At 40.5% G+C, this 11,809-nt stretch overlaps 1 protein-coding gene across 1 annotated transcript; it reads right to left on the bottom strand.

The window, feature by feature from the left end:
• Positions 1 to 7,653: 7,653 nt before the first annotated feature.
• On the bottom strand, positions 7,654 to 10,985 carry znf503 (zinc finger protein 503). The gene is made up of 2 exons (XM_044214269.1): positions 9,935 to 10,985; positions 7,654 to 9,552 (listed from the first exon to the last, which is right to left on the bottom strand). The coding sequence occupies exons 1-2, from the start codon at positions 10,187 to 10,189 to the stop codon at positions 8,125 to 8,127; spliced, it is 1,683 nt and encodes a 560-aa protein (XP_044070204.1). The 5' UTR covers positions 10,190 to 10,985; the 3' UTR covers positions 7,654 to 8,124.
• Between the last annotated feature and the right edge of the window lie 824 nt (positions 10,986 to 11,809).

Here is an 11,809-nt window from a genome sequence, read left to right as displayed (position 1 = left end):
TAACTTCTAAATAAAATATGAGATGGCTAACTGGAACTCAGACTAAATTAAAACGTGATGTATAGCTACTTTACATTATTGTTCTCTTTTTCTTGTAAATGTAATCCCCTGAAAAATATGCAGTGGTTATATTGATTAATATGTTACATTTTTCATTTTCCCTATGACATAATGCCCCAATAATCATATTATCTGGAAGGAAATACAAAATAACCTATCTTTATATTCTTAGTCTTTAACTTTTTACACAATAAAATAGCTTACTATTTTAAATAAGCAACTTACTTGAAATGGAAAACAGAGAAACTTGCTTGTTCAGCATACGGCTGCCTAAAATGTTTTCACCCCACCTTCTGCAGGCCAGAAGACAACAAAAAAAGGGGGAAAAAACAAATGGATTGTAGGTAATTTGAGGTTCAATTTCTCAGTTAACACTAAAATGCATTAAAGCAATAAAAGTGATGCGAGCCCCCATATTTCCTGGGGCTGTGTTGCTGTATGTCTGGCCCAATTTGTCTCCCAGTCAGGCCCATTAGTCTACTGCACTCCCTTCTTAATACGCTCGGCTCCCCCAAATGCCTTAGATCAATGTGTGATACATCGCAGCATCATCACTTATTGCATGTGGATGAGTTGAGAAATGTCCCCCTCTCCTCTTATTTCCTTGGAGAAGTCTCTATTGAAAGTCATATGGGCACAGGCAGAGAGAAGTAGTTTGGTTTGGGGCTGGCAGTGTAGAGGGGAGGGAATTGTTTGGTCCACTGACATGAATGAATTGCTGGAGTAATGTGGAGAGTGGTAATAGTTGAATAGTGTATATCAACATGATAAATATAGCTCTCATATATCACATAAGTGTTATATATTGCTGTTTTTCACACATGGCTCCGTCCAGGAAACTCTGGAGAATATCATAGTGGAGTGTACACTTCCTTTTTTTCTGTAAACAGAAAGTTCTGGGTCTTCAGTGGTTCCTTAAATTGGATAATGGTCCTATGGAGTACCACCATTATACGGAGAACTATTAATGCCCCCATATGGTTCTTTACAGGTTTGTGACTGATTCTGTTTCTCCACAAACAGCTGCTGAGGTGGGAAATGGAGGCAAACACAAAGGCAACTGTGTGTGTTTACTGTTTTTCATTTAAGTGAAACAGCCACCCGTTAGTACAGAACTCAAGTGATAAGAGAAGCTTTTAATGTTTGTATTATAGTCATGTTACTTGGTTAAATGAAGTCATATTTTTAATAAGCAAAATAAATAGCAGCACTGATGTTAGCTGTGTCAGAGAAGGTGGTGTTAGCTAGAAAATATGCTAACCTTAGCTGACAACCATCACAGCAGAAACATTTCATGTAAGAATGGCTCTTGTTTGTAACAATTTAATAGTGATAATTGGTTGTATGCTGAAACCACACTGTTCATTGTATTAATTACTTTAGGTTCAGTCTCTTCATGATTTATTTTAATGCATAAACAAAACACTATACTTTGTGAGGACCCATCAGGCTCAAGTCGGGCAGCAAAACTCTCAAAACAACATCTATAATGAGTTAAATGTTATTTATTTTTGGCTAAATTGGTATCATTTAGCTCACTTACACAGCCAAATGATAGCTAAGGGCAGTGTGTGAGAAAACAAAAGGTTTTCATTTGCAATTCAAAGAGGGAACATTTTGAAAACAATAAAAGGGCAGGGGAAGTTAGCCACCCTACGCCACTGACAACCAATCCCCCCATCAGCCGAACCCTATGAGTACCACTGCCAAAAATGTGATGAAGTTTTGTAACGTAACTTTTGGTTGTATCCACTTTCCTTTTAACTTGACTCAATCTACGCCCACTTCAGATTTTGATTTTCTTTGAAAATCCCTTTGAGAATGTGCCTGAGCTTGCTGCATCCAACCATTAGTTTTAATGCGTAGGTGGATCAAAAAACAAGACTTTCCACTAAAGAAAAAGTCATAAGCCAGAAAGCCAAGCCAACACATGTTGTGGCAATACAGCATTGTTATTCAGTGTTGGTGGCACAAATGGTGTCTACATATTTCTCACTGAAAAAATCCTTCATCAAACAATGCACCCAGCAGTCCGTGGTACATCGATAATATTAACATAGACATTTAGTGTTTGGGGAGAAATCATAATGTTCAGTGTAGCAAGTGACATACAACAACATGTACAAATCTGCATTTGCTTACAATGAAAATATGCTTGTTTTGTCCTCAAGCCAACTAGTATTTTAGTAGTATGCAAAGATTTTGAGATATAAGCAAGACTGCTTGGGGCCTGTATTTTTCATGTGTTGTGTGGTTTCTGCCTAGGTTGTTAGTGACAAGTCCTGCCCGGTGATAATTTTAATGTATTGTATCCTAACTGTTAACCGTAAAATGAGTTTCCATCAACAAATTCCTTCAACACATGGAGTGGGGGCACAGAGACTCGTTTCACATCTTACTTGCAACCATCTCAGTGTTATTTATTTATTATAAATTATTTAGAATTTGTTCCATGCAGTAATATCTTTCATTGTGTGTTCACTGTAATTTTTATTACCGTGTTTGCAAGTATATTTATTTCAAAACCCGTTTTGCTCAGTTATCAGCATTATGTTTATTTATTTTTTACTGCATGACCTTAATATTTTTTACAGTCAACATGGGATACTGTACGTTTTTTGTTTACATCTTGTCTGTTGACAGTTAACAAAAATAAAGAAAATAAGATAAAGTTTGTTAAAGATGTCATTCTTAAGCATTTGCTTGTATTTTCGCATCATTTAGCATTTATAACTTGGTAAGAAATTTGAACAGAATGGAGGAGGTGGCTAATGTTTGTGCACTCTACTATACTTTTGAGGGAATGGTTTTGACTTTTTCTAGCACACATCATGGATATAAATTTAAAACTACTTAAAAACTACTTCACTTCACTTGCCTTTGACCAACCATCTACTGTATGAGACATACGTATTTGCAATTGATGCTAATAAGAACCTTTAGGGCTGGTAGCCATATAACACTAAAAATAATAACCTCAATATTAGAAGTCAAAGATGAACCAGTTTTAGGAGCCTTGTTGTTGTGCATAATATTTGCTCATGTCTATGCCCATAATACAGTAACCTCAAATGTAGGCAACAATTTTGTTTTCCATAAAGTAATCAATCACTTAGTTATTAAATGGTGTTTTTTCCAGTAGTGTAAGTTGTGGACATTCCCATAAGTTGTGGACATTATATCAAATTGACTAATCATTATATCTTCATCCAATATGACAGAAGACCTGGGTTTATGTAGTTAGTAAGCATGTGAGTCATGATAATTGGTGGCCCACACCCATGGAAATGACATCATGTACTCATACTGTCATGTAAGGCCGGTGACACACCATCAGGATTTACTCACAGAAGGGAGAGAACAGCCGAATACAGCAATTATGTGGTAGACTGAAACCTCAACCTGTCAAAAAAGACTTGGAAAGCAAATGCCTTTATCTCAAATTAAGCTGGATGACTCTGTCTTTGATAGTCCAGTGGCTGCACACAAAGACAGATGCTGCAAGATGTTGTATAATGTATTCACACAGCTTCAAACAATTAGAATAACCTTGTGATTGTGTGCAGTAACACCCTGAAGATACAGTGCTTAGGCATTGCTGATTTCAAATGAAGGCAAAAAGCCCTTTGGAGCTGAGCCCATCCCTGACATTTTCCCAGCTTTTTACATTTATCAGTGACAGACAACAACCTCATCAGCTCGCATACTACTCCAACATACTCCATTAAGGTGCCTGGAATAAGGGTGCATTTCCATAAAATATTCTTTGTCAGAATCAGAAAATGGGCAAATTATCTGAACACTAAAACACCCCAGCGCACCGTACATCCCAAAGCAGACAGGAATGACCTCATTTAGGCTGTCTAAGCACAAGAAAGTGTCTCACTGGTTAGAGATCTGAGTGGCACGGATAGATCAACACAGCCACTTCTCTCACATCACCTGGATGAGCACATTGCATTTGTAAATCAATGAGGAGGGTAACCACATGTAGAAGAGCTGGGAGGGATTCCTGTCTGCTTTGGCACAGATTTTGAGAACCAAATTACCGCTAGTACAGCTCTCAGTTGGAGAATGCATTCTAGGATCAATCTGCTTTAGTGTTGATGGATATGACATGTGACCAACAACAATGTTGATTTTTTTAATCTCCTGGATAATAGGCAGATTTAGTACGAATTTGCCTGAAGCAGTGGATGTGGTTACAACCACTGAGTCCCTGCTTTGTTTCATGCTGCTCACTTTATGGCTTCATTACTACAATCACAAAGCTGTGGACACCTCAACAGCCCGTATCACCATAAATCACGCACTGAGATGACAGTCGGTGATCCAGCTAAATTGACATGTTTTACTACAATTGGCATGCGGTACAGTGGTAGATATGCATGAAGGCTGAGATGGTAACAGACAAAGACCATTCTCTGCGGTATAGAAGTAGATGTATAATCAAAATGTATTTGCAAAGTAGCAATCTGTACTTGTAAAACATAATTGCAAGTAAGAAATATCAAGTGCCCATAAAGTAAACAGTGCAAACAAAGACGTTATTGATAGGTCTCTTTTCCCCGTCACTGAGAGCTTTTATATTGTAATCGCAGCCTGATAAAACAACCACACATACATAAAAGATAATAATCGCTCTTTGACTTATGTCTGGCATGGGGTTGAACATTATAGCAGCTTCCCCTCATTGACACAGCTGTTATCCAAACTATAGACTTGCCACTGCAGACGACGGCATGTCTTTATATTGTGCCACACACCCACTAATGACAGCTTTAGTGGTGGTAATTCAGTAGGGTTGAATATGGGGTTAGGTGTGTGAGTCACGTCCTAGGCTCCCCCACTTGCCAGATGTCCTGCCAGGTTTCCTGCAGTGTCTCTCGTGCTCAGAGGATGCAAGTATGTCCCAAGAATCTAAAATGGCTGCTTTAGGTCTTGACCAGAAATCTGAAGAAGCACAGTTGATTTTGTTTGGGGGGGGGGCTGTGGTTTTTCATACCTTTTACATTTTTGAAATAGTTCGGTGCCTGCGTGTTTTCCTGTTTGATTGCAACTAGCTGCTAACATGTATGTGCATTTTTGAGACCATTCATTAGGCAAAGCAGGCAGGAGCATAATGTTGAGTTAGTGGAATGAGCAGCTGTCTTCATTAAGGAATGGAAAATGTATCTTTATAATCAGTATACTGTTATAAAATATGAAAATAATGTCTTCTTTGTAAGACCATCACTTAAAACCTCTTTAAATTGTCTTTAAAGTGTCAACTCCCTAAACCCCTAAAGTTATACAGTAAAGTTTTTTGCCTCTACTGCCCCACAGTGCAGTGTTTTCACAATTTTCCAATTTCCAATGTTCATTTGGAAGGGCTCTGATCCCATATAAAAACCCTTGACCTAACACTGTTAATGTTTACTGGGCCAGATTAGATACTACACCTCCCTTAAGATTCAGCTCATTGACCTGTGTGCCCCCTCAAGACCCTCACCAGACTATTAATTTGGTTAGTAAGATGCCTGTTAAATCCATAAAAATCATGTAAAGCAGTTTTGTAAGCAACAATCACCAAAATCCACTTCATTTCACTGTTTGAGAAATGTTTTTTTTTATTATATTTAAATGATTAAATCTCTCAATTTACCATTATGCTGTTTGATGCATACTTGTGTGCTCCACTTGTGTACACACCTAAGCACTTTTAGGCCTTGATGGACAAAGTGAATATGCACTTTAATACTCTTGCATACTCTAATCCCCCATGTTCTCTCTCCTCCGTGTCAAATCTCCACAGTGAGAGAGGGAAGGCTGGGTAGCTGGGAGGGTGGGTAATTCATGCACACATGTGCCTGCCTGTTTCTCCAGTGACAGGGCCAGGGGGAGGGGCACATGATAAATTGCCTTCCACCGGGACCCTCCGAGAACAGCCACCACGATGTGGGTAGAAATGGAAATTGCTCCCTTTCACCGTCATTACATCAGTTTAGGACGCGTGTGGGCCTCATACACACTATGAGAGGAGTTTGTTTCGTCTGACTAACCGCTGTGCGATAGACAATAAGGGACAGCACAGCTGAGGTGGTATTATAAATAAATAATAATAACTGGGATAAAGCTGGATCAACAGTATGTCCAGAAGAACTGAAAGACAAAGTTAATGTTGTTTAGAGGCGACGATAGGAAGGATTTATGCATGCAAAATATATAGGCCCTTTATATTACTATGTTGATTTTACGCCATTCATTGTGGATAATTAATTGTGGCTGTGTGAACTCAGTTATTTACCCATGCAACGATTTTGATTTGTAAAGTTTTCTAAATATTAAAAGACAATAAAGCTCAAACATGCAGCTGTTTTTTTTCTTATGAATGCCATAAACAAAATCAGCTATAACAATAGACGCTCATTGCCGTTATCTGTGCGAGAAAAATAGAAAAAAAACGACATAATGAAAAACTTTCAATTGTTCATGTGGGATGTTATTTGTAATTTTTTTTTAAATATATGACTTCAATATGCGCCTGGTCTGCGCAAATTCCAACCACGATTTGTGAGTGTTATAGCCTACCTGCATGAAAATCCCACAACTTTGCACAAGTCAGATATTTTTTTAATAACACATGTTGTGCTGTGTACATTAGATTTACAGGTGGATGAGATTATCAAATGCAAATGAAATAGTAGCATCCTGGTAATTATCATCCAATCAAAAATAGCCCATACCAGTGTTGTATATAAACCAGTTAATGGCCTACACGTCAACATATCAACACCCAGTTGGAGCATCAGTTCTCAGCCCACAGCTTTATCATAAATTTTAAAAAAGACACAGTCGAAGACGCTTGTAAAAATTCTAGTGCATTAAACCTGAAAGTCAACAAATTATTCAATTTAAAGTCCGTCTTTCGCTTAAGGTTGTAAAATTGATTTTTTGATATTTTAACTTAGCAGTTTAAAATACATAGCTGTGCTCGTGTTTTTAAAAAACACAGAAAAATCAGCTGTCCTTATCCAACTTTTTTTCTGGCGTATTTCACAAATTTGACTTTTTACGCAGGTAAAGTAGCGAGGAAGTCTACAACACCTGTCAATAAATGATCCTTCACAAACAACCTATTGACAAAATTCACCCACCAGCAAACTAAATTATTTCATACAAATACACTTTATATAGCCCGTTTAACTCTGTGTACACACACACACACTCTCACACACACACACACACTCTCTCTCTCACACTCAACCAATTCCCACTCTCATTCAGGTTGCATTTAATTTAAACTTTATAACACGTGTGCTCTGATAAAAGTAAATGTTTAAAGCTTCTCAGTTATTTGGCATTTAAACCAAAGAAAGAAAGAAACGATGCACATTATTTCAGCAAATAGTCTTCTGATAAGACAGTAATGAATTGTTTTAAAAAGTATGACAGCCTGGAAAATCTAAAGGCCTATGTCTGGGAAACGATGAGGGTTTTTTTAAAGACCATTAATTTAACAGATCAATTTCGAAATCTGTCAGTGGAATATAAATGTAACTATTATTTTAAGCTCAATAATGTAAATACTTCAGAAAATGAGGCACACGGAGATATGGAACAGAATTGTTTCTTATTTTTTCCAGAATACATACAAAAAAATACCAATTCTCTTTCCAAGGTGTACACCTGAAAAATAACGGCAATTTAAAATGTGGACAATTTTTGAAATTTAAGAAACAAACATGCATGTAAATTATTTTCTTCTCAATGATACATTAAATAAGAACAAATACAATCATAGCAATTTCAAATTAACATGGAAATGAAGACCCCTACTTTAATTAGTACTCTAACATGTGTGAGTTTTCACTTTACCTATAGAGATCAGTTTCAACATAATGCACTTTTTGAGTTGCTCAAATATTTTCCATTTGCAGCTATTATCGTCTGCTTTTAAGCCGACATATAAATAAATACAGTTGAAGTCCACGGATCCCGCCCATATGTTTAGCGCTGTTAATATAAAAGTCTTTATATTTGCATTCTTAGTACTATAAACTTTTCAAAGTCATTTTTTTTCCCTCACTGGTATCCAAGCGCTGACGCTGTGGTGAGTCTCTGGCCATACAGTGCATAAGGGGAGTAGTAAGGGCCGGTGGCAGCGGGGACGGGAACAGGGGCACCGGGGGTTGGCAGGGGACTTTTGGAGTATGGATGGTAGCGGCTGCTGAGTCCTAACGCGTGATGCGGGCTCCTTAGAGCCAAAGTTCCGGGGCTCCCGGGGGCTCCTGACGGTGGCATGTGCATATGGCAGGCCATGGCCGCTGCAGCAGCGCTTGCCAGTGATGACGACCCGGGATAACCAGATATCAACTTCTCCGCCCCAGTAAAAGCAGTGTGTGTCCTCAGGTGATTCAGGAGCTCTTCTGAGGAGGAGAAACGCTTGTCGCACGGTCCATTTGCCGACACCCAATTACAAACATGGGGGAGAGGGTCGTTGGGGAGCATGAAACCGTATGGGTACAGGGGGTGTCCGCTAAATGATGGCGCCGAGGAATGCACGCCATGCATGGGGTGTGTCGGGTACATTAGTGGGTAGCCGGATTTGAGGGCGTTAGCGGCCGCTGCAGCTGCAGAGTCGTGCGTGCAGGAAGCACTGGCTGCGCCCGCTAAGTGACTGGCACAATGGTAACTGAGGCAGTAAGGGTCTCTGCACAGGCTGGCTGACATGATGGACGGTGGAGAAGCCCCAGCCAAAGGGCTGGATCCAGCCTTACTGCAGCCCAGTGAACTAGCCAGCTGTGCGTTTACCAAGCTCCCTCCGTGGGGCAGGAAGTGTTGAGGGTAACCAGCGTAGGCCCCAGCCAAGCTACCTGGGTAGGTCATACCAGCAGGAGGCAAAGGGAAAACTGTCTGCCCCGGTTTGTAGGGAGAAACCGGCGCCACAAGTCCTGACCCAAGAACGGATGCGGAGGATACAGAAGTTACAGATGGGGAGTCCGAGGAGGAGGTTTTAGTGCCAGGCGTCGTCTCCTGGTGTTGGTTGACCTCCACGTTAATTCCACCACAACTCACGCTTATCCTGCTGTGGCTCGTGGTGCCAGACCCGTCCGTAGTGCCATTTTTATTACAATCAGACTCTTTCTTTTCATCCCTTTCCCCACATTTCCCCTCTGATGGCATGGGGGAGGCTGAAGTGCTGGAGTGGGGGCTGCCTGTCCGCGGCGTAAACGGCTGGCAGGTGGCGCTCGGCACTCGGAAACCAGACTTCTCTCCGCTTGAGACGCCCGAAGACGAATCCTTCTTATCTGAAGGTTTAGAATAAGGTTTGAAGCTAGATTTGTCATCCACACCGATGTCACTCATTTTCAAAGGACCGGATTTAGATTCCTTCTCACTAGATCCATTTGATGTTACGGAGGATAATTTGGAGGAGGGTGGTGGGTCCGGTTTGCCGATCTGAGAGCAGGTCTGCGCCAGCAGAGCCAACGGACTTTTCTTGGCATCTAGCTGCAAAAAGATTAAATAGATGTTGATAAATGCTATTAAAACGCACATCGAATGCTTTCTTTTACGATTACAAAATGTACAGCCAGTGAGAAAGCCGTTTAATAGTGATATTCGCTGACATTTCCAAACGGAAATATGAATGTTATAATTACGCACGGCTCTTACGTGAACAAAACAACAACCGTGTTGATTATTATAACCAAATTGTGAGGCTTTATACCACACATAACTGTTTTACACACCGGAATCACGGCTGGACAGGATATATTACGGGGTAACAGCAATAAGCTCCCACAACGTTGTCACACGAAGCACCAATGACTAAAATACAATAAAACATCGTAATTACACTGACGTTAAGTATTCAAAATCTTCTTCTTACCTCTATTGGACTAACCGGGGTAGAAGGCAAAGGCTGCAGATACTCCGGGTGCAAAATGTGTCCCGACCGTGCGGTAAGCATTTTCAAAACCTTGATGGGAAGTCGGTTTGCTTGCCGTAGTGGATCAGACGGTGGTGCGGAGAGGAGAAAAGGCTTGTTGATGCTCGCTGAGCTGCTATTCCGAGAACTGCTGCTTTCCCAGACTACACAAATATCACTATTTTTCAGGGCAGACGCCGAGGGCGATGTGATCATGTCCCAATTGTCAGGAAATTAAACGGCGATGCTTTCGTCAGATTCATTAAGAAAATCAACAAAGCTTCGAGCTTCTCTCTCGGGGCAAAAAGAAAAAAAGAATCGTAAAACGGTTCAATAATAGGTAATCCTGGTAGTAAAGGAGCAAGGCGCGGCAGCTGGAAGGAGACCGTGCGAGGTTATCGCAGATCCGAGTCTGCGTCTTGCACCATGAGCGCTGCGCCTTGTGTGCGTCTGTCTGCAGGTCCTCGCTCTGTACTCCCGAAGTACGAACTGGTAGAAATTTTCACTTCAAAAGCAGCTGAATTAGTCCGAGATTAAAGCCTTTGCCGCCTTCCAATCAAATAGGACCCTGAGGTGATTGGAGGGTCAAGGGGATGTGACGTTCTCCTCTTTGTAAGCGCCTCTATTTCGACAGCTCGGGGGAGGAGATGGGCTTCAATATTTTGGTTACTGTGAACGCTTACACTATTTTACATGTGGGGCTACGGGTTCTATACAGAATAGTGTGGGAATAATACAATAGATGAACAACCACTCCGTTCTTAGAGTTATAACACATAATTCACTCACTTTTTCAGTATTTCAGTCTATTATGAAAGATGTCATCGAGTTTTGTGTATGGACGTTAAATCAAACGGTAGGCTACTCAGTTTATTCACCTTTTTTTGATGGGTGAGTTAAATCACGCTGTTATCACTAAAAACACATTACTTTTAATCTCAGTCTAGAATTAAACCAGTGTAAGTTGTGATAGCACGATCTATTAGCCTACTGATTTCTGAGGACACGTATTACCGACCTCCTCACTGCTTCATCGTTAAAATAGCTACGAGAATACTCGTTCATAAAGTTTATAGGTGAAAATATGTTATTCAGAACTCTGTCGTTATCTTAACAAGTGTTTATTTGTTATTCTCCAGTTGTCTGCAACCCGAGAGATGCACAAAGTGTGCGCATATTACGCACGTCCACCACTGAGACTTTTTTCCCACTGGCAAACATAAAACCAACCACTTCAGCTTGAATTCCCTAAACAGACAAGCGTTGACAGGAATAGACCAATGTAGTGATGGAGGGATGTGAATGTCACATGTTTTCAGTATAATATACACCGCCCTTCTATTTCTATCTCCACCCCTCCGTCAAGTGTCAATTCTGCTCCACCGCAATCAATCAGTTATTTGTCAGACGCTGTCAATCCACCGCTTGATTTATGTCAGCTATTGTGGCTGATTACATGCCAGTGTGACTGCGGGAAAAGAACAAATGGGGAGAGACATTCTGCAAGAGACACAAAGTTTTCACAGGAAATAAATCGATTCTCGAGTTGAGATTTAATTTCTAGATACACCGACATCCCCAACAATGTGGGGAATAAGAAGCAAAAGCTGTGCACTAAAATAGGCTACATTATGTCGCTTGTTCAACAAAGTATGTCACTTTTGGAGTTCTTCATCAAACACCTCGAAGGTGGCACACATGATGCAACTTTAACAACCTGCAGACAGTCCAGCTTACATGTTCTGCGGAGTAGGTGTAAGTGCTTTAAGGTGCTAAAGTGCTTTTGCTATAATCGGCCGATTATGGTGTTAACAAGAAGCCTTGGGGAAAATACTG

Source organism: Siniperca chuatsi, linkage group LG11 (genome assembly GCF_020085105.1).
Source record: "Siniperca chuatsi isolate FFG_IHB_CAS linkage group LG11, ASM2008510v1, whole genome shotgun sequence".
Lineage (NCBI taxonomy): Eukaryota > Metazoa > Chordata > Actinopteri > Centrarchiformes > Sinipercidae > Siniperca > Siniperca chuatsi.
This window is presented reverse-complemented; position numbering and strand designations above follow the sequence as displayed.

What these genes read in the sequence shown, in the direction of transcription:
- znf503 (XM_044214269.1), bottom strand. Translation starts at nt 10,189, where the DNA reads ATGATCACATCGCCCTCGGCGTCTGCCCTGAAAAATAGTGATATTTGT. An exon ending in CCCCGGTTAGTCCAATAGAG is followed by an intron (nt 9,553 to 9,934) that starts GTAAGAAGAAGA and finishes ATCTTTTTGCAG; the next exon opens with CTAGATGCCAAGAAAAGTCC.